This window comes from Strix aluco, chromosome 8, assembly GCF_031877795.1.
Source record: "Strix aluco isolate bStrAlu1 chromosome 8, bStrAlu1.hap1, whole genome shotgun sequence".
Taxonomy (NCBI): domain Eukaryota; kingdom Metazoa; phylum Chordata; class Aves; order Strigiformes; family Strigidae; genus Strix; species Strix aluco.
This window is the reverse complement of record NC_133938.1, coordinates 6,960,774-6,982,582: the sequence shown is the minus strand read 5'-3', so window position 1 is coordinate 6,982,582 and position 21,809 is coordinate 6,960,774. Positions and strand designations below refer to the sequence as shown.

Sequence of the window (21,809 nt, the reverse complement as noted above, 5' to 3'; positions counted from 1 at the left end):
TCTTTTATTTTGGGGGACATAGTATAGAGTTAATGTCAGTAATTCACACAGAAAAATGTGTGTTGATTCAATACACACAGGTGAAAATGTGTGTTGATTCATTGCTATTACTTCCATTGAGGTGCCCCAAAAGCCACATTCCTAGAACAGGACCCCTACTAGGTCTCATACAAGCTGGGAACATTTCCTCTGGCACCACAGATTTTTCTGAACAGTTCTCAGTGAGGTGATTTCTTTTCCGTATGTCTTGGTTCTCTAGCTGTAAGAGAGGAAAATGGTTCTTGCCTATCTCACAGAAGTATTGCACATCATTGGAATAAATCCATTAAAATTCATAAAGCACCAGGTGTGTTAAAGAGAACGAGATGATCTTTGGCCTAAGGATTTATAGTTTAAATATGGAAGAAAATATACTTTCACGAGCCTTGCAGTGCTTGCACCAGAAACCTTGAATATAATCAAGGCAGATTTGTACATCTGTCTCAGTGTAGTAATAAAGAAGCAGCTAAAGAGAGAAGCATCCTCAGGACAGCATCTACTGCACAGCTTCAGACTCACAGCTGCCTTCTGAATTACTTGCCCTTAGTCCAGATCCTGGCACACTGCCGAGAGAGAGGGGCAAGTTATGCAAGAGGAGATTCCTGCACAGGTACGAAGGTGAACTACCTAGTTAAATGGGTATCTTCCACAGACAGCAGAAGATGTATTTCGTTTAAAGCTTGATCAGATTAAAGCAAAAATTCAGACATTTAAGGCCAAAGTAGCCTTAAAGATTTTAGGTATAAACACTAATTGAATGTTGAAAACATTTCTATTATGCTGCATTCAGTGGCCTCTTTGTCCAGATTGAATCTAGGAGAAATTCAGTAGGGGCAGATTCACATCCACAGATCTTGTCCCCAGTCTCTTGGGGTTCCCTTTAGAAACAAAGTCTTTCAAGTACTGTTGTTTAGTGTGGCAAAAAATGGTTGACTTGTGGATACAATTTTTGAGGCATGAAATTCAGTATGTTGATGAGATCATGCATTTCCTGGTTGATGTGAGTTTTAAAGCCATTTCATAATTATGCAGTACAGTGTCACTGTTATGTTCTAATCAAGGCTATACACTGGAGGTTTTATTGCTGTGTTTTTTACATAACAGACAAATATACAGGGGAAGCACCATCTGCAAAATAATGCAGAACAATAATGTGATTATTGATTAATGTTGCAGGTGTTTAGTATGACCATGAGCCTCTGCAGTAGTTCTTGGTTTCATTTATTGCTGTCAGTATGTTCTTTAATTTCTGATTAAAACCACTTCTAAAAGCAAAATCCTCACCCAAAAATTCAAGAAATTCGATTTCTAGCAACATCTTCCCTGCCAAAAATTCCAGACCTGACAATGTCATATATAACATCACAAGAATTTCATCATTTCAAAGTGGCTTCAAATCTAAAATCAGTGAGGGTGAATACGTGTATCTCCATGCCAAGATTCATCCTTTTAAAATAAACCCCACAATTATGTCACATATATCATCTCCCCACTTGCACATTTATCATTCTTCATTTGCAGAATACCAGATGTTTCCTGTGTAAACTTCTGTGCACATATGCAATTGATAAATTGAGGGGAAATTAATGAATTGAGAAGATAAGCCAATCTGGGCCAAAAAAGATGGTCTCCAGCTGTGAATGGAAGTGATTTATCATTGAGCTAAAGGATCAGCTTTTGTAGCTCAAACCAGCAGATACATCATTACATTTAATCCAGACTTCCACATAGATATTTAGGAGTTTTGCAATTGACTTCAGCAGAGCCAAGGATTTCACCCATAGTGTTTGCCTAGGCTGAAAGCCCATTCCCCACAGTTGTGTTATTCTTATTTATTTATTTAGCAAATGATGTTATTTCCATACTGAAGGAATAAAAACCATCAGTTTGTGCACTCGGGATAGAAAGATTGCAGCTGTAACTGCTGCTTAGCACAGCAAAAGGAGAGTGAGCTTTATTCTGTCTTTTCAAGTTTCAGTAATGAGACTGGCTCGTTGGGTTGTCATTGTTGACACCTGCCCAAACCAGTGAAGACTTTAAGGTTTTACAGACTAAAAACACATGCAGGGCTGGAAATGTGAATACCTGAAATATGGATGCAAACTGTTATAATTTGCTCAGGTAAATGTTTGTAGGAATTGAAATTATAGATGACATATGCAAATATTTAGATCAGGACATAGTATTTTACCTGCAATGAGGCTCAGCAGAATAAAGTGTTCCCAAACCTCACCACTAAACCTGTGGTGTACAGGGATTAGCCAGACAGATGAAGTGATGAGATTGTAACTCAGATCTCAGGTTCCAGTCACACAGATGTTCGGTTGTTTTATGCAAACGTAATACTACAGAACTGAATTTAGATTTTGCATGCCCAAATTACTTTTCATCTGACTCATCTCCATGAACTAGCTTACTCTGGGTCTCAAAAAGCTGGTGTGAGGAAGGAGATGGGAACATATGGTGAGGGAAACCCTTTCCAGAGACAGCTGTAAGGTCAGTTTGAATGTAACATTGCACCGTATATCTCACTATGCCTTTACTTGTCTAAGACCAAGGCCTTAGAAACAGCTCAGCACACCAGAAAGGGGTTCCAAACACTGCCACTATGAAGATAATAATTAAGATTACAGTTTTCTTAAAAACCCTTTTACTTCTTACGCTACTCTGTTGTACTAAGGGATTCAAAGCTCCAGTAACTTGCTCAGTTCCTTTCTCTTGGTGTAGGAATTATAGTCCTTTATGCATCAGAAACAGAATAATGTGATCTAATGTCACAAACACACACCCATGAATTCCACTGCACATACATCATGGCAAAGTCACTGGGGAGGTACAAATGCCATGAAGTGGGCATCTTCCCATTGCAGATGAAGATGGTGGTTTTCTGGAAAGCTACCAGAGTGCTCTCAGCTGCTGCTCCGTGACTAATATAATTTTGCCTATTCTCAGTAAGACATTGATACAATAGAAAAACATGGAGGTTTCAGATGGCCTGGCTAAGTGCAACTTGAAGGAGAAAAAAAAAGATTTTTATAAGCTTTTCATCCCAGTTCTTTCTGATTTGATGTCCCAGTAACCATAATTAAAGTACTTTGTGTGTCAGGGTCAGGAATTTGGGGTTTTGAAAGACAAACTGTGCAACATTTTAAATTTTAATAAGTCAGACTTCAAAGAGAACTCTTTGTGGTTCAGATGCACACTTGGCCTAAAAGCCCTAGTATGAGATCACCAACTTGAGGAGCTACAACCAAAGGCAAAACTTGGTCTTTCTGCATGAGCAAAATAAATCTGAGGCACATACTATGTTCTGTCAGGAAACTAATCCCGTTAGCACCTGAAATGTTGAGACAAAGAGGGATATTCAGGCAAGGCTGTCAAAATACCATCAGTGCTCTAATGTTGGTCAAAAAGAACAATGCTCCATTCTGCCAAACAAAATAAAATAAACAAGAAAAATCCACAAAGCAGAACAAATAATATGACAAAAATAAGGAATAAAAAGATCACAACAGTGGTCTTTCTAATTGTGTGCTTTATCTGAGAGTTGCTATGAGCAGTTTTAACAGCACTTTTAAGAATTATTTCCTGAAAAATGTGGATTTCAGCCCTTATATTTAAGGTTTTTCCTGTTAAAACTGTCAGCCCTTATTTAAATTAGCATTACATTTTAATACTCTCTTGACCTTAATAATAGATTTGATGGTGAGGTCCACAGGCTACATGTGATTCTGTGGGGGTAAAAAAAATCCTTACCCAATGTTCTTAGTACTTCTGATACAATTGCTGGCCATTCATTTAAATTTTACTAGAAACAGCCAGTATAAACATCTGGTAACTTGAAAATCATCTTCTGAAATTTACTTTTTCTAGATTTAAACAAAATGTTCATCCTTAGGTTCAGAACTTATCATCAGACCATAGTTTCTCACGCAGTTACATACAAAATGTTACCTTCAGAAAGGAGAAAGAATGAGTGTAGTTACCTGATTAAGTCAAGCAGTGCATCTGCAGAGCTCATGATGGGCTTTCCACCCTCTTCAGTGATCTCCTTCTGTGCTGCTCCACCAGGATGGATAATGGAGACCATAATTATTCCCACAATCACAGCCACAAATGTTGTCCACAGGTAGTAAGTGACAGTTATGATACCTAATCGACTGGAAGTCTTGGCATCCAGGGCTGCTAGCCCAGACATTAAGCTGTGGAAAGAAAACACAACATATACAGTATCTTTTGCATAATATTAATGCAGCTGAAAACCCGATTTCCTAATTATTCCAGTTTACCTACTTCTCTTGGGATTGCCTACATACCAGTTTTTTTAGAAGCTTGCCAGTAACACTAAAGCTGTAGCCTGTGTGACTAAAGGGATGTTCCCAATTGCCATGTGAGATCCTGGTGACTTGAAGGAACTTGCAAGCTCAGGCTGCACACATGGGGACTGTTCCCTGAAGTTCAAGGGACGGTTTTACATAACCTACACATACAATGGTTCAGTTCACAGGAGCAATGGCAATAATCAGTCATAAAAACTTAGGTATGAAGCTCTACATATAATTTTACAGAATTATAGAACAATTAGAGTTTGAAGGAGCTCTGAAGGAAATCTGGTCAATCCTGTCACCCCTTCCTGTGTGAGCCAGGACCACAACTTCAAAATTAAAACCACTAAGGGGCAATTTTGTCATATAGTCCTTTTTTTTACTTAAAAGAATAACTTTTTAAACTTTCTAAATCAATACAAAGCACAATATATTTTTGCTTTACCAGGGGGTACATTGGGGAGCAGACTGTGGTTCACTGTGCCTCCATTCAAAGTGGAGACAGTGTATGGCATGCAGAGGAAACTCCTTCATGGGCAGGTGTGGCTTCACAGTGGGGAGCAAAGAAAATGCTATGGTCACTTCAGCCTTTTCTTTCCTCTTTAGCTCTCTGCCCACCACTGCCAGAGGATGACCAGTGTCCATCCTCTAGCTTGTATAGCTTGCCTCTGCCAAGCCATACAACTCTCCACCAAGTGCTTTAGCTCCCACTGACCCGCTTTTATAGGCAAATTAGACAGGGCACTGTTTAGTCCCTGGACTTGCTCCAGGCTGCTCTGATACAGACCCTGATGCTGTTTCCAAGTGACCTGAGGCTGATATTTGAGTTTCCAGTGATACCATTGTTGCTTGGGCCTTTAAACTGAGATTTAGCTTCTAATAATTCTCTGTAAACTCTTCAAAGCACACATCCCAGGAAAACTGCAGGTGAAATAAAATATCACATTTACTATTGGGTGTGCCCCACTGTCTAGCTTTCTCATCAAAACAGAACCATTTATCAGGCCTTTCCTCATAAATAGTCATTTACTAAGCTGCAGCTCCTTGAGTGAGATCTCCTTGATCTCACTCTGCTGAGTGAGGTTGTCTAGAGCCAGTGCTAAAGTGCAGCTTAACCTTTATAGTAGATTTAATGAAAGCAAATGGGTGGGATTTAATGCTCAGGTTCCTGCTATCCACTAGATTAATTAAGAAAATGTATTGCTTTTCTGCATTGCCAATCTCTCATCTAGCATGGGTTTTGTTAACACTCTAAGAGCAAGGGAAAACATTGGTTGCACTGTAATATGGATCATTTAGAAAATGAGCATCTTGATAACTCTCACTCTTGTAACCAGTGTTCTTCCCTCTCTTTTATCATTTCATGTGATAAAAATTCCACCTTTCTGTGTGTTTGTAAAGCACTACACATGTACAAACACAGCACTACACATTAAAAAAACAGCAGCAGCAATGATACTTAGTTCTTTGGCATTTCCTTTGGATGGGTCCATGTGGAAGAGTAAAGATTCTAAAACATCTTTTTTTATAAAACAGTTGCGTTAAATACATTTATCTCAAATTAATGTGTTACTTTTCTGTAAAACTACCTCTAGGTTGTTATTAGATTCCTAGGACTGAACTCTTCTTGCAGGCTGAGGTTTCACAGGTCATTGAGCCAGTTTAACACCTCGTTGATGCCCAAGGAGATACCTATATTGTACTAGATGTCAGGACTGTTCCATCCCCCACCCTAACCTTCCCAGGAAAAAGAAGAAGAATGAAAATCAGGTTGATTTTTAACTAGCTGGATGTTTTTCATGGTAATAATTTTCTGTGTTCTTTATAGATATATTATGCAGGGAAACAGACACCAGTGGTATGAAGGCCTGACTATTGACCAGCAATCTGTAACCTGTAGGTAGGACACCATGCAGAGTGATTACTTGGAGAGGGTACTACTGAGGAGACAGACAATATACTTCTTTTCCTGGTACTGCCCTGAAGCCACTATCAATGTGGTAAAGCCACACTGTTTCTGTTGTTCTTGATGCCGCTGCATTGTGTGTGTTCTACAGAACAATGGAGAGATGAACCCCGCACATAGTGCTTGAGCTGCCTTGATTGTTCACCTAACAAGTATGTCCAGAAGTACTTCGGGACAAAAATCCTAATTAAATATGTCCAGTGGTTCGCATGTGCTTTTGGGGGTGCTACCTCAGCCTCAACATGTTGGGCCATTAAGATCTGGGAGGATGTTGTGCAGCTAGAATCTAATCATACATTGGCTCTTAGGTGACAAATCCTGAGGGGGCTAATAATGAGATTGCTCTGTCTTGGGGATATTCATTAACAAGATCATCATCCATAATGAGATTATCCTGTCACCAGGTAAAGTCATGCTCAGTTCATGCTGTGATGAGAAAGTCCTCGAAAGTAATTAACTATGGGGGTGCAATGGAGGTAACTCTGGTGTGACAGAAACATGAACAAAGGTCTGGGTTCAGACAAAGCCCTGTGTTTTTCATGGCCTTCATTGCTCAGTTTTAAGAAGGGACCAATGGCAGCACTTCTCCAAAGGCTGTGGAGTAACACTGGTCATGTCATTTTAAGCAACTGTTCAGAATAATTTTCAGAAATGCCTGTAGCTAGTATGAGACAGTAATTGCTCATTAACTATTTTTCATTTGACTTCATGGTTGATGTTAGAGGGAAGAGGACAGAAGACATAAAGATTAAGAGACTTATTGATTATGACAGCTATTGTATGAAGTATGTAATACACAGTTATATCACAGGAGTTCCTCACCGTTAATCTCTAGAGCACTAACAGTCGCATAATATAGCCAAAGAATGACAAGAAAATGTACTTTTCTTATTTCCCAGGGAATAGGGAAGTCAGGAGGAATAAGCTTCCAGATGGTTTAACTTAAGATCATTGTATCATGTTCAGGTTTTCCTTTTAAATCTAATTTTCATCAGACACTCTTGGCTATATGAAAACTTCCCCAACAGTTTCCCAAGCTTCTTCTAAGACTGAACAAAGATGTTCCCATGCCATCCACTACTAGAATCTCATGAAACACAATGGAATGAAGAACAGTGTACCTTTAACTCTTGTCAAGCCTCAGAATCTGGCTAGGCTTGAAATAACAGGACAAATACTTGATTCATAGATTAAAATAATTTGATTTACTATATAGCTAAGTAGCTTCCACACGTATGTTTCATGCATAGCTTCCATAACATGTTTTAATGATTGCCAAATGGACAAAACAGGATTAAGACAATGAAAAACAATCTGCAGCTTTTCTGAATAATTACAGTACATCTCATTTAATCCATCTGGCAAAAAAAAAAAATCCACAAAAATGCAATTTCATGTTCACAGACCATTTCTTAGTTAGAAAAAAATAGCATAGAAAAAAATGATGTCAAGGCTAAGGCTTCCAAAAATATGTGTTAATGAGTTTTGGAAGGGATATTAAATCTTGTAGAGCAGGATTTAAGTGAAATATCTGATTGCTATGATTTAAGATGTTTCTTGCACCTTGCTTTGAAATATCTGGTGCTGGATATAATAACAGACACCATAATAAACTAAGTAGCACTGTGACCTCTTTATCTCCTGCATTGGTTGTTCCAATTACATGTTAGAATGATCTTCCTGTGGCTTTTCTTTCATCTGTCTAGAATAGTCTGCTTTATTTTTTTAATTCTGTCTATCTTGTTTATCCAACAAATCTTGGATGAAATTGTGTATTCTCGGAGACTACACATGATTTGAAGAATAGCCTCCAGAATAGTTGTATCTGCTGTATATCTGTAAATATCTGTCCTATAGTCCTTATATGTCTGTGGCTTTCAAGCCTCTTCAAAGTTGTGTTTTGATAACCTGAAGATCTCTACACAATGCAAACCTGACGCTCCACAATATTTTCAGGTTTACAGTCTTTCTAAGGTTTGTATGCTTTTTTACTGGGACTTAGGAAATTCTAAATCTACTCTGCTTTGTTTTCTGGGAAATAAGTTGTTCTGATGGAGGCAAATCTGTCTCTTCTCTAGCCACATTTCTATTGGAGAAAGTCAGAAAGCCAGTAACCCTTACTTGCAGCATTTTAGTGGGACAGATATTTAAAACAATTATTTCACTAAGACTTCAATTGTTTCATTGCTGATTGTAAGTAAAAAAAGTCCTAGCTAAATTATTTTATCTAGCATGGCTTGATTAAAGTTTCTTTACTTTTTTTGAACCGTCTCCATGTGATTTATGAAAGGTTACAATGAATTATTTCTTTATGGGGTCCTTGTTGAGGGAGGAAGGTGAAGAGTGAATCCAGGATCATGGAAGATCTAATGAAACCTAGATTAAGGGGAAACTAGAAGGGAAGAGGAAGACCTTAGCAACTCCAGGAATTATTATTATATGTGACTTACTAAAAAAGTGAAGTCAGTTACTAGGTTGCTTACAATATTGGTAATAGTACAAACCAATGAAATCATTAAGTAATAAGTTTCGTGTCTGCTTTGAGAGAAATCTGTGTAAACCCCCCCAAACTATTATAGCAATTTTGACGTAATGAGGAAGGGAATTCTTTCAATATCTTGGAAATCTAATTAGTCCCATGCAAACAAGTAGCTAAACCCTTATGAGCACCTCTAGGCTTGTTCTGGCTTTCACTGATAAACATCAGAGCTCTTATGAAGTATTTTATTTACAAATAAAAATACAACTTTTTGTCTTCTCTGCAATTTTCTAGTTTTTCTGTTGCTCTCTGATAAAAGCACATTTTTTGATCTGTCTCAAGATCAAAACCTATATCCCCAGAAAGGGAAAAGACAAGAAGCTGCTGTTAAGACCCCATTCTGCATGTTTATTTTGTCTTCCTCTCCACCAGAAGCCATCTGGATGTTGCTTTGAAATAGATGGATTATGGATAAAGTTATCAGAAGGGATTAGTGTGATTAGAAAGACATTAATCCTGTCAAGAAGTAATGGTCAAGTATTAACCACCAACAGTTGTTCCTAGAATCATGTTTGTTTTCATTCATCTCATACCCTCCCTTGCATTCTCATTTTGTAATTGCATGCTGTAGAAAAGACCTTCCTAAGCAAGTTCTCCCATGAGGCCGGGAAGCTCCTCTAGCAGCTACATTAGAGATGATTATATTACATTTGAGCATCATGAAAGTGAAGCACTGGCTTCACTAATGCTGCTGGATCATGCAGGCAGGCTGTCGCTTACCTTTTTGTCAAGGTCAGTGCCTTCAGGTTTCAACATGGTAACAAATTCCATTTCCATAGCACAAGCGCTTTAATCATCTTAAAATGCTTTACAAATATAACCTATCATAAAGGAAGGCAGTATCTCCATTTTACAGACAAGGAAACGGAGAGATTAGGGCACTTTAAATAAAGACAAACAATTTACAGGGAAGAAAGATATGCCTGAAGTGATGTCTGTATTGCAATGGACCATCAGACTTTTCCTCACCTGTGCCCAGCTATCTGTGCTTTCATGATAGGCTGCTTTACTTCCATGGAGGTACCATTTATGGAAGAACAGTTTGCAACAAAGAAAATAAGACTCTCTACAGTAATGGAAGAAAGAGATAAGAAACTTTCTCTGGCTCTTTCTATTGTTTGATGCTTGATTTTGCTCTTAGTCTCTAGTGTAGTTAAAATTATTTCAGCAGTGTGAAAGAGGGATCAGAATGACTTTTTCTTCCCAGGATATTCTTTTGCTTTCTTCTAACATGACAGTACCTACAGAGCAAGATACTGCTATGGCTACGATAGAGAAGCCTGCTGCTCTCATCACATTGTGCTACTGGTAGGAGGACCGTAGCCCATTCATGTCTCTGCTTCACTCTACATGGTCTGCTCTTACTTATAGGGATATGTTATAGTTTTGTTTTTTCATCTCTAGATGTCATATCACACTGCACAGGTAAAAATGCCTCCTGCCTATACATGTGCAAACAGCTAGTTAGCACATCTGGTGGTCTGTACCTGTATTACAGACAATCAAGTGGCATCTTGCTTAGAAGCTGGTGCCACCCTACACCTCCAGTTCCATCCACCCACTTCTAAATGATGCCAGGACCTCTCATGTGGCGTGACACCATTTGTCTAAGTACACAGGAAGATAAAATCCAGTAATAATCCATGCTCACACCCTGAACTAAGCTGGATCAGGTATGTGTTGTGCACTTGTAGAAGGGTGGCCCATTTGTACAGATGGACACTCCTTCTGTGTATGTTTGTGTACAGTCCAGACAGGCAATAAAATGACACCTAGGCTCTCTGTGAATTTTACTCAGACTCCAATAGTTTTGCAGACTGCTGGTGTACTAGCAGTCTTCTGCTGATCTGAACACAGCTAAGGAACTATCATGATCACTTGTAGTCAGTGGAACGATCCACAATGTCATGTATTATTAAAAGGTTTATAGTATTACAGTGTGATTTTCAAAGGAGACAAGAAGTCTAGAATCCTCCTGAAGATCCAGGGGGCTACTAAGGTTTGTATCCTTCGAAAATCAAGTAATAGCAAACAGCATTTTAAAAGTTTAGATATCTTGGTATAAATGAAATAGCGTCTATGCTCAGAAAAAACAAATACAAAAAGTGGTAGCTGTTTTACTAATAGGACTGTTGCAGCAGTTTCTGTATGGTTAGATTATCAGCCATATATAGCACTATAAATGTGAATTAACTTTTCAGAGAGCCTTAGTATAGAGCTATTTTACTAAACACAGTAGAAGCTCAGAGGTATCAGGCATGATGAAAAATCTAGTTCTTGATCTTCAAACAATGAACAATATGTTAGAAGATCTTGCTGTCTGCAATACACTGTCTGCAGTGATTGTATTTAATTTTACAGCTAGGTTGCTGGAAAAGAAACTGAAATCTACAAAAGAAACCAAATTTACATTTCTAGTAGATCATAACATGCAGCTTTTTGAGATTGTTTTTTAAAAATGTTTCATAAAATAGAAAGAGTTTTATTTTTTACCCAAAATGTTGAGATCTCCTTTTCCTTATTATCTAACACTTGTAACTGTTAATGATAAACTGACAAATATAGCAAAAATCCTGCCAGGAATTCACATCATGCATTGTTTTTTCTTAGGGTGCAATAGGAAATCTGTTTCTATGGGCTAATGTAAACAAGGCAGGACTTTGTACAGCACACAGTGAAGATCAATGTCCAACGGCTATTCTGTCACTGCTTCCTCCCAAACAGCCCAATATGCGAGGCTACAGCAATACATCTATGAATGCTGGGAAGGATGAACAGCAACCTTTGATCACTGACTGATAAAGGAGATCTGAGACACTGTAGTATAGCTCACGCAGAATTCAAGCTGGACTTTAGCTGTTCTGATAAAAAAAAAATTTCCTAAATTCAAAAGTCAGGATGCAAATGGAAACAAATTATCTATTAACTATGGATGTGCAGATTCACATCTGTGGAAAGAGCCAAAAATCTTAATAATACTGGATTTCCTGTTCTGTCAGTTCTTTCAAGTGTTTTTAGATTAAGAGAAGGGCAAAAGCATTGAAACACAAATTTTGGTTGTAAACAAATGTCAGATTTATTCAACTGTTTATAGTTCACACATGTTTCTATCCTAAGGAAACAGGAGGAATCCAGCCAGCCCCTCAAGCTTCACATGTCATGGCCATTTCTTTTGCGAGACACTAAGTATTTTAGAGCTCTTAGAGGACTACAGATAAATTCTGTCAGGTCACAAACTGCTCATACCCCATTTGTAATCACTTCAGTGCTTTCCACACCCATTCACTCCGTGACCATAAATTTCTATTGTACATCACCAGATCCTTACTGACACTGGCTAAATAATTTGTAGTGATTTGGTCCAATTTTGTCATTATACCATGCATAACTCTGCAACATGTCATTTTTCACTGAAAGGGTTTGGACCTCTAGGTTGCACAAGCAAAAGAAAACACTAGAAAACAGTATGTGATCTGACCATTAGAGTCCATATTCCTAAACACAGCTAAGAACATCGATAATGTTACGGATGATAATGTAGTGAAACCTCTGAAGATGTCTGAGGCACAGAGAAGGGATTCTTAATAAGGTTTCTTAAGAAAGTAGAATGGAATTTTCTTCTACAAGCTCAAGCAATCTCAAAGCATCGTTTGGAGAACTTTCAGGGTAGTCTGACATCAGTTCTGCAATATAATAGCAATGTGGATAATATAAAGTAGCATGATGGTGTTAAGTGAGGTTGCTGTCTGACCAGTTCTTCTTACCCTTGGGCAATCCTTCCCTTTCAGTTTCATCCAAGTACAGTTTTACTTTTCACTTTGAAAGTAAATACATTTATCCCCTCTAGTCATCTCCTTAAAACTCCTATCTCCAGACTGACTTTCTCCACATTAAAGACTAGATTGCATATCCTAGGAAAGGGCTTGTTCTCACTGGAGTGAGATGTATTTTTATTATTATTTACATTACAGTGATATACATAACAGGTAGTTCAGAAATGGAATTTTATACACACTTTATGTTATCAGTCAGGTACCCCACAGATTTTCCCCTACTAACCCAGCAGAAGGTTTACCCTCTGTTGGGGAAGACCTGTTCCCAAGAGCCAATATTTTTCTATTGGCAAGATAACACACATGAAATAGAGGGAAAAGTCCAGAGTCCAATAATGTGAAGAAAAAGCCCTGTGTTTCCAAGACCAATTTTATTCTACGGGAAAATACCTCTGCTTTGGTACGCTATAAAACATTGTTCAGAGCAGGCTCCTCAGAGAGCCGTAGGCAGCATTTCACAGCTGCTCCTCAACACCTCACTAGATAATACAGCACATAAATTTGATTGCACTTGATTATGCCCCAGTTAAGCAGCTGCACAAGCATAGGAACAGAACGACTGGTATTTAGGAAAGAATGACCAGAGGGAATAGTTTAACTCATTCATAGCAGAAAAGATGAAGCCAAAACTGACCAGAAGCTTATGTTATCTATCCTTTCCTACTCATTCTTCAGTTAAATTGTGTGAATTTGTCAAGACAACATAGAAAGTATCTCTCAGTACCAGGAATGGATTAGAAGAAACAGTACTGCACATATTCATGGAAAACCAGTATTACTGAGTTAATTAATTTTGGCTGACGTCTTGGTTTAAAAAGATAGATTTCATAGCCTTTTAGAGATCTGTATTTTCCTTCTGAATAGACATTATATTGACCATGTCAGGCACTGATTTATAATCATGGTAGAAGATTTAGATTGCAAATTTCAGTACTGGCCTCCACCTGTGTTTCATCCCTAACAAATGGTAAGCTTAAGTAGTAAACCAGACAAACAATCTCCAATCTCTGGTCTATTACAAGTTTCATCTACAGCTGACAAGAAGCAAAATAGTGCACGACACAATTCACCCAAGCTAATGGTCTGTCTCACAGCATGTTTTTAACCAAACCCTAAACTCCCAAAGTGAAGTTATTTAGGGTATGTCTGCACAGACAACTGCAGACAGACATGAACTCGCTCTGCTTTTGCTGCCAAGGCTGGTCCGGAAGCCATATAGCCACATTAGTCCTTCACATATGAGCTTGGGCGCAAAGCCACGCTAATGCGGCTATACGGCTTCCGGCATGGATCTGGCACTGGTTTGCCCAGTTTGGCTTGTGGGCTAAGTGAGTTCACATCTGCTTGCACCCAGAGCATCTCCACATCCTCTTGCACAGTTTATACAATTGTCAGTTCTTCAGATGTAACTAATGAGTCCTGAGAGGCAAAATTTGGTATGGCACAGTACAGCTGAACAATGACAGAATTCCATTAGAACAGAATAAGCAATATTTTTCATTAGTGGAATGTTAAAATGCCAATGTGTTCCCCAAATCAGAGAGCTGTGAAAAAAAAAAAATGATGTGGGGAAAAGGGTACTATAACGGAGTGGTTTCTAATTAAATACTAGGCTTTAACAGCATGAGTAAGAATGACCCACTCAGGAATCTGAGCAGAAGGATAAGGGATTACCAGAACTGATGTCATTATGGACAGGAATGCCCTTAAAGGAAGACAGTTCTATATTTAGCATATTGTATTAAATTCAGCAACAAACCCCAATAGTAACAAATATTTATTACTACCCCCAAATGAGCCTTCAAATAAATAGAAAATTTTATTAGCATACATCTGCTTGTATCAGGCACAACATACTCAGAGGAACAAGCTTTACACTTTTAAAAAATACAGGTCAAATCAGTTATTTAGCTTTGACTATAAAGGGAACAATCTTTCTTTACAGATTTGGCACATGGAAAAGGATCAAATCTGTGCTACTCATTATTTCTTAAATATCTAGAATATGGTCAGTGGTAAATAAATACAAAATGTAATAAATATCCTAAGCTTAAACAAAACAAACTGCTTTTTCTAAAGAGAATATTCACTGGGGTAACACACCTGTTACGACAGCTGAACAGTTCAATTCTGCCCTGACAACTCTTCCCCACAAGCAGTCTCACTGCCTACGCTAATCATAGTCTTAGAAAACTGGGCTGTATATCCATTACCAGATAAAAGCTTAATCATATAAACAAGGAGAGTGCTGAAATAAAGGATGCAATTTTCCATTACGTATATAGGTAGATATATAAGACAAAGAGGAATCAATAGGTTCAGCTGGTGTAAATCTGTGTAACTCTGGCTTTAGCCTGCTTTCCTGAAGAAGCAAGGCTATGCAGTCTGTGTGAGAGCCCTTACTAATAACATTTTAATTCTTTTTTCTCTCAAATTACACAGAGGGGATTGAAGGCTTCAAAAGAGAGAATTAAGTTCCTGTAAGGTCTGTGAAACTGTAAGGCTGAATACAGGAAATAAATAATCTGTGCACCTCTAGTATTATCCTGAAAAAAAGAATCAGGGGCTGCAAGTCTTGCCTCTCCTCCCACCTGCCTTATAGATCTGCAGCCCACACATTTTGCGATTATTCTTTGAAGACGCAGAAGGTCTGGTGCACAGGGTGGTTCTGCCTGCCCAGAGCTCTGCAGCACCCTGGGAGTCAGACCTCCTCCCCTGTGGGCTCCCTGGCACCTCTGTGTTTTCAACAGAAAGGGAGAGTTGAATTTCCTTCCTGGGGTAAATGCCACAGTGTAAGCTCTCTGCCTACTGGAAGGAATCCATGCCAAAAAGAAGCATTATAAATGCCTCAGCAGTGGTAAATTTTTCAGTCAGAGCTCACAGCTTCTTCAAAACCTCAGCCACAATAAGATACAAAGTTGTAACAGATCAGGTTTCAGTAGTGGTGTCCCCAAAAATCTTAAGTCAATGCAGTTTAACGCTTACTGAAAATCAAGTTTCTGGCCCACTGGAAGTTGATCAGTAGAGACCTGGTAACCTGAGATGAAGACAACGGAGCAGGGAATGGTCACAAGGACAAAGACACTCCAAAGGGAGATGACAGAGCATGAGCTATGCATAGTACCTGCCAGCATGGCTGGCACTGCGCTCAAGCCAGTGCCCATGCCTGGCACTGCTGGCACAGGCAGGATTTGGTTAGAGGGTTTATATTATATATCATAGAATGGTTTGGGTTGGAAGGGACCTTAAAGATCATCTAGTCCCAACCCCCCTGCCATGGGCAGGGACAACTTCCACTAGACCACGTTGCCCAAAGCCCCGTCCAACCTGGCCTTGAACCCTTCCAGGGAGGGGGCAGCCACAGCTTCTCTGGGCAACCTGTGCCAGTGTCTCACCACCCTCACAGGTGAATTTCTTCCTTCTATCTAAATCTGCCCTCTTTCCATTTAAAACTGTCACCCCTCATCCTATCCCTACATCCCCTGATAAAGAGTCCCTCCCCATCTTTCCTGTAGCCCCTTTAAGTACTGGGAGGCCGCTCTAAGGTCTCCCCGGAGCTTTCCCTTCTCCAGGCTGAACACCCCCAACTCTCTCAGCCTGTCCTCACAGGGGAGGTGCTCCAGCCCCCTGAGCATCTTCGTGGCCTCCTCTGGCCCCGCTCGAGCAGGTCCGTCTCCTTCTGATGTTGGTGCCCCCAGAGCTGGACACAGCACTACAGGGGGGGTCTCATGAGAGCAGAGCAGAGGGGGAGAATCCCCTCCCTCGACCTGCTGGCCACACTTCTCTTGATGCAGCCCGGAACACAGTTGGCTTTCTGGGCTGTGAGCACACATTGCTGGGTCATAGTCCTTCTCCACAGGGCTGCTCTCAACCCACTCATCACCCAGCCTGTATTTGTTTGTCTATTATCTTTAGCAAATGTAAGAAGATATTAATGGGAAAGTTGACTGTTCCTCTCCCAGTTTTTGGCTTTGTGCAGAACACAAAGACACTGACAAGAGATTTGATTATTTCAAACATTTAAGAAGTTGAGAAACTAAAGTGATACACAGTTATCTCTGCCAGTCAGCTTGTCCTGAAAGCACTGCTTGCAGGTGAAGGATACGTGTGTGTGTGTGTGTGTGTATGTAAGTTTATAATTAACCATAGTGAAAGAGAGTAGAGATTTTATTGTTTTCAGGGTAGGTAGGACTATTAAAAAACGCCTCGGATGAACGGCCTCCCAGGCACGCAGGTCCTCCCTGCACTGGAGTGACTGAACACCCATCACAGCCGGTGGTTCCTCAGTCTCCTAGACAGAGCCATCTCCTGGCTACAGGGTATAATACAGACTGAGCCTCCACACACGCCGGGAAATGCATTAGATGGAAGGAAAGATGGTTTTACAAACTTGAGCACCTTGGGCCAACTGATCAGTAGATGTCTGTCTGAAGACCTGGACCCATGTGTTTTTAAACATATCATCAGAGGACTCAGGGCCGGATGCACTGAGATTCACCGCTGTCACTGCAATGTATGTGTATGCCTGTTTGAAAACCTGAGATATGTGTTGAAACCTTTTGTATATAAAGGCAAAAATAGATTATTTGCATTGCAGTTGTCAAATAAGGATCAATGCCTCTATCCCACAGAGAATCAGGGAACTTCAAGTCTCCTGCAGTCGATCTTTCAGGCTTCTTGAGGACATCCCCTGTCCAACTGCAGTAAGAGCTCAGGCAGAGCCTAAGTGTGTAATTATGAGTTCAGATTTGGCTCCTATTCTCTCCAAGCTCTCTTAATAATCCCATTCACAGGTTTAAAAATAGTATCCTATGTTTATACACACAATAAGCACTGTACATCTGGTAACTACAGGGTCTAAAATTTGATTTTGTAATGCTCCGTTACCGAATATTCCTAGGGCACACACAAACCATCAGACTATTTGTTATAATTTTTTTTCTTTATGTTGCTAATAGAATTGGCATCCTTTGCTATATGGGTACCTGTTCTCATTGCTGAGAAGAGCAAACTCTATACACAAGACACAGTGGATACTAATAGGTATAAGCAGGGCTAAACCTCAGGCAGAGGATGAGGGCAATAAATATATAGTTATTTTAGAGTTGTCATATGATGCTATGAAGCTTGTTTATGTAACCAGATAACTGAAATAATATCAGCCCCCATCCTTAATGAAAGTCCATGTCACAACAAAAACAAAAGCTCATGCAGGACTCAAACTGGCAGGCTAGTGGTTGATGGTTGCTTTTTCTGTCTGTGGGAAAACAAAAAGTAAGACCACAGGTGACCGGAGACATCAGGAACAAGTACAGGAGCTCTGGGATACAGCACTTCCAGGTGCTGGGACAGAGTTGGATGAAACAAGGAACTGTACATTGAAGAAACCGTCTCCTGATCAACTGATTTCTTCTGCATTCAAGGAACTGTTAAACATTCAGAGATACCCAACTATACCATCAGTTTCTCACTCCTAATGGATACAATCTACAAAGCTCCTGTTCTAACTTGCTAACTACCAGGTCAAAAAAGGGACAGTACAAATTTTCTGTTTATGTTTATGGCTGGATTTGTGCTAGTGACTTGTAAGTGCAAGGTTTTCTAAGTCTATTATCAGTTTTCTGAGCCACACATTTGCCACCTTTTCCTTCTGCTACAACCCTTCAGGATAAACTCTGGACTTGAAGACAGGGTATTTTGCACTGAGTGCCTCTTTTAACCTTCCTTTCTCACTCTTCCTTTTCTTCACAACTGATTTTTTTATTTGTTAGTTCGAGGAAAAACTTGCATTAATTTCAGCTAGGAGAGTAAGATTCAGAGCTCTTTTTATGATGCTGTACCCCTGGCTTTTGTAAACAATAATAGAAAGTAATTTAAAAGATAATTTAAATTCCATTGATCCTCCAGGATAGGCTGAGGATATTCCAAATCCACAAAGAAATTTAGTTTAAATGTGCGTGCAGATTGGTAAAAATACAGAGCACTGGTTTGCTGATTTTGTGAAATATATTTGTGGGAAACCCTGTGCTTGTAAAAAAAAACAAAACAAATGACTTTACAAGAATGTAATTACATCTGGAGTATTTTTTGCTTGCAAAAACCTTAAATTTCAGTATGCAGTAGCAAGTGATGGTTAGTTTGTTATACAGGGAGATAGACTCATACTGTCTTGCAAGAAGAGTTAATCCCTTTGAAGATGTGTAAAGTTTCTTCTCTTCCTCAGAGGATGGAGTCCATCAGTTCTGACAGTGTGGCTCAGAGATTCACTCCTGACACATGTGTAGGTAACCTAGAGCTATCGCAGGCTGTGCCAGAGCAGCTCTTTCCTACTGTGCTGTTGCTCCTCCTCACATCTATAAAAAACACAAGAGGATCTAAAGAACTTTAAATTTTAGGGAAGGGCATGTGACGCTGCTCCAACCCTTTTCTCTCCTTACTACATCACTTCCCCATGTGAGATCCTTGTTTTCCTTGGAAAACTCTCCTTCCACCTCTCAAAAGATCTCTTAACATGTTTTGTCTTGATGTTCTCTAGCTGCATGGGATAGAACCAGGTATGAGTCTGGTCATATGGCCAGTTTCAGGCATGAAGCACCATGACTCAGCTTTATTCTGTAAAAAACCATGAGAAGGTAGATGTAAAGATAGTAAAATTAGTGCTGGGTTGTGTTCATTTTCAGCAACTCTCAGCAATCTGAAGTCTATAAACTTATTTTTTTCTTACAGTGGAAGATGATGTTTTGGTATATGTATTAGGTTCCAGAAGCTGAGGCTTCAAGGAAAGGCAACAAATATTGCAAGAACTTTTTCTCAGATCTGGTAAGGTAAAGTTACCTTTGTTACTCTTCATCTCTCCTTATATCTTCTCTCAGCACTGGGCACATGGGAGAGCTTTTGCCCACCCAACTGGTGTTCGTTTGTGACTGTTGTCAGTTGGAAGACAGTCAAATTTAGAGGAGAGAAAAACCTATCCTAAGTTATGCCTGCCTACTGCAAAGGCAGCTACCATGCACCATCCGTCAGTACCAGGATCTAGATCATTAATTGTGCTACCAATAAACTGGCACCATTAAAGGTTCTGCCTTTAATGTACTAAATCACTTTCACTTCCAGCTGAAGCCAGCCATATATTATTAGTTCATGTAGACACGGATTTTTTTCAATATTCATCATACTACAGCACATCTCTCAAAATACTGCAGAAGACTATAAATTAACAGTGCTTTTTCATCTTATTTCTACAGTGTATTATTTCAATTGTTTAGATTTAAGGTAGGCTTTTTGATAAAGTGGGTTATTTATTCCATATATTTAACTTCTAGTTAGCTTAAAGGAAAAAGTCCTCCCATTACAAGGAAAGAAGAAAACATCAATTAAAAAAACCCCTTTAGTTTTTAAGCAAATTATACCTATATCCTATAGATTAAAAAACATGTTCATAGCTCCACTATAAATATGAATGTCCAGCCATCAGTAATGCTTCTGGCACTTTGACATTAATTCAGTTAAAACTAAAACAGTGGTGATGACACATCTCATTTAGGAAACTTCAGAAATTATTGGAACAATCACTTACCTTGAGACAACCAGTGGGAGAATCAACATTTTCAGCATCCTCATCAGTAACTCACCAGGAAACTGGAAATAACTAATTTCCTAGAAATACATGGAGAGATGCTTATTGTTTTGAGATAAAGACTATCTATCTTCATGAGTCCTGCTAGAGCTGTGGATCAGATAACACTAGTAAAATCTGCAGCTTTGGTATATACAATGACAAAGATAGTAGCCTTCAAAAGATCATATTAAATTTAATTAGATTACATATTATGCTGTAATTCAACAAACACACTACATTGTTCCTTCCTTTACAAAGGAAGACAAAAATGAAATATGCCATCTCTTGGGGACTGTTGTTAATAGGTTGCCCTGAATAATGTCTTCATTTTGCATGTTGTGTGTTTTCCTAGATGTGTATGAAGCTACTGCTTGGACACAAAAGTAGTTCAGACAGCAGTTAGCAGTAGCTGAACACAGAATGGTTTTAGTTTAGTTGCATTTACTAATTGCCATATTTTTAAATTAACATTTATATTTTGTGCTTAAACAATGCATTCAGCAATGCATGTTGCCCTGCCTACTCTGTCCAACTAATACAGCAAAGAGCTTAGTTGAAGTATGGTGGGGGAGAAATCCCCAAGTGACTTTAGTAACATGGTCTGCTGATGATAGGAAATCTCAAATTTATTAATGTAAAATACCATTGGTGGAATATAAACATCTGTACCTCTGTACCTCTGGTGATGAGAAATATTCCCAGTGTTTTCTTCAGATGTACATGTTCCAAAGTAATACAAAATCCAATGAATACCATTACCAGTTTTTAACAGGTCTATATTAGATCTACATTTGAACTAGCTTAAACACCCACTATTACCCATACTTGCAACATTATAATGTGCTTATGCTAGACCTACTAGGTGTCTTAAAGAACCCTTTGCAAACATATTGTTTGAGAATGTGTGAAAAGACCCAAAGAACAGCTTAAATTAACAGATGAAATTAAACAAATTTAACAAACACATATATATGCTTTTTTTTCTTCAAAAGTCCATCCTGAAGTTCTGCGAGTTGCTAAGTCTTTTGTTACATAAGTAGGGTATTTTCTCTGTAGTGATACACTGCCATGCCAGACTTACCTGCTGGGAGAGTCGTCTTGTCCTCAGGAAGAATCCAAGAAGACAACCGATGGTGACTGACAACACTGAGAGAATGAGCAAACCATTTCTTTTACAAACATCCTTGATCCGAGCGAGGACTGCATCACAGTCCACTGCCATGCTGTCCTCCGTGCTCTTTGGAGAAGAATCAGCATCCCATGGAGAGAGAATTCACCCGCTCCTCTTGTTCGGGTGGACAGATCAGATCAAAGCACTTCCAGTTCTCCTCAGCTGACCTGCAAGGTCACCCCTCTGCCAATAGCCACCAAGCAAGCAGCTGGTATTATTGTTCCAAATTAATACCAACAATCCTATTATCAACTACATCATTAAGAGCCTGGAAGAAGATTAGGGGGCTCTGGAAAATTAGAACAGAATGCAGTAGTA

General features: G+C 39.2%; 1 protein-coding gene across 3 annotated transcripts in view; it reads right to left on the bottom strand.

The window, feature by feature from the left end:
• SLC1A7 (solute carrier family 1 member 7) overlaps positions 1–21,647 on the bottom strand; it is a 57,176-nt gene extending 35,529 nt beyond the window's left edge. For all 3 annotated transcript variants that reach the window (XM_074831997.1, XM_074831998.1, XM_074831999.1), the window contains exons 1-3: positions 21,402–21,647; positions 20,279–20,358; positions 4,026–4,241 (exon numbers count right to left, since the gene is read on the bottom strand). In XM_074831997.1, coding sequence (XP_074688098.1) covers positions 4,026–4,241; positions 20,279–20,358; positions 21,402–21,542 — 437 coding nt within the window. In that variant the 5' untranslated portion in view covers positions 21,543–21,647. The remainder of the gene's footprint in view (positions 1–4,025; positions 4,242–20,278; positions 20,359–21,401) is intronic.
• Between the last annotated feature and the right edge of the window lie 162 nt (positions 21,648–21,809).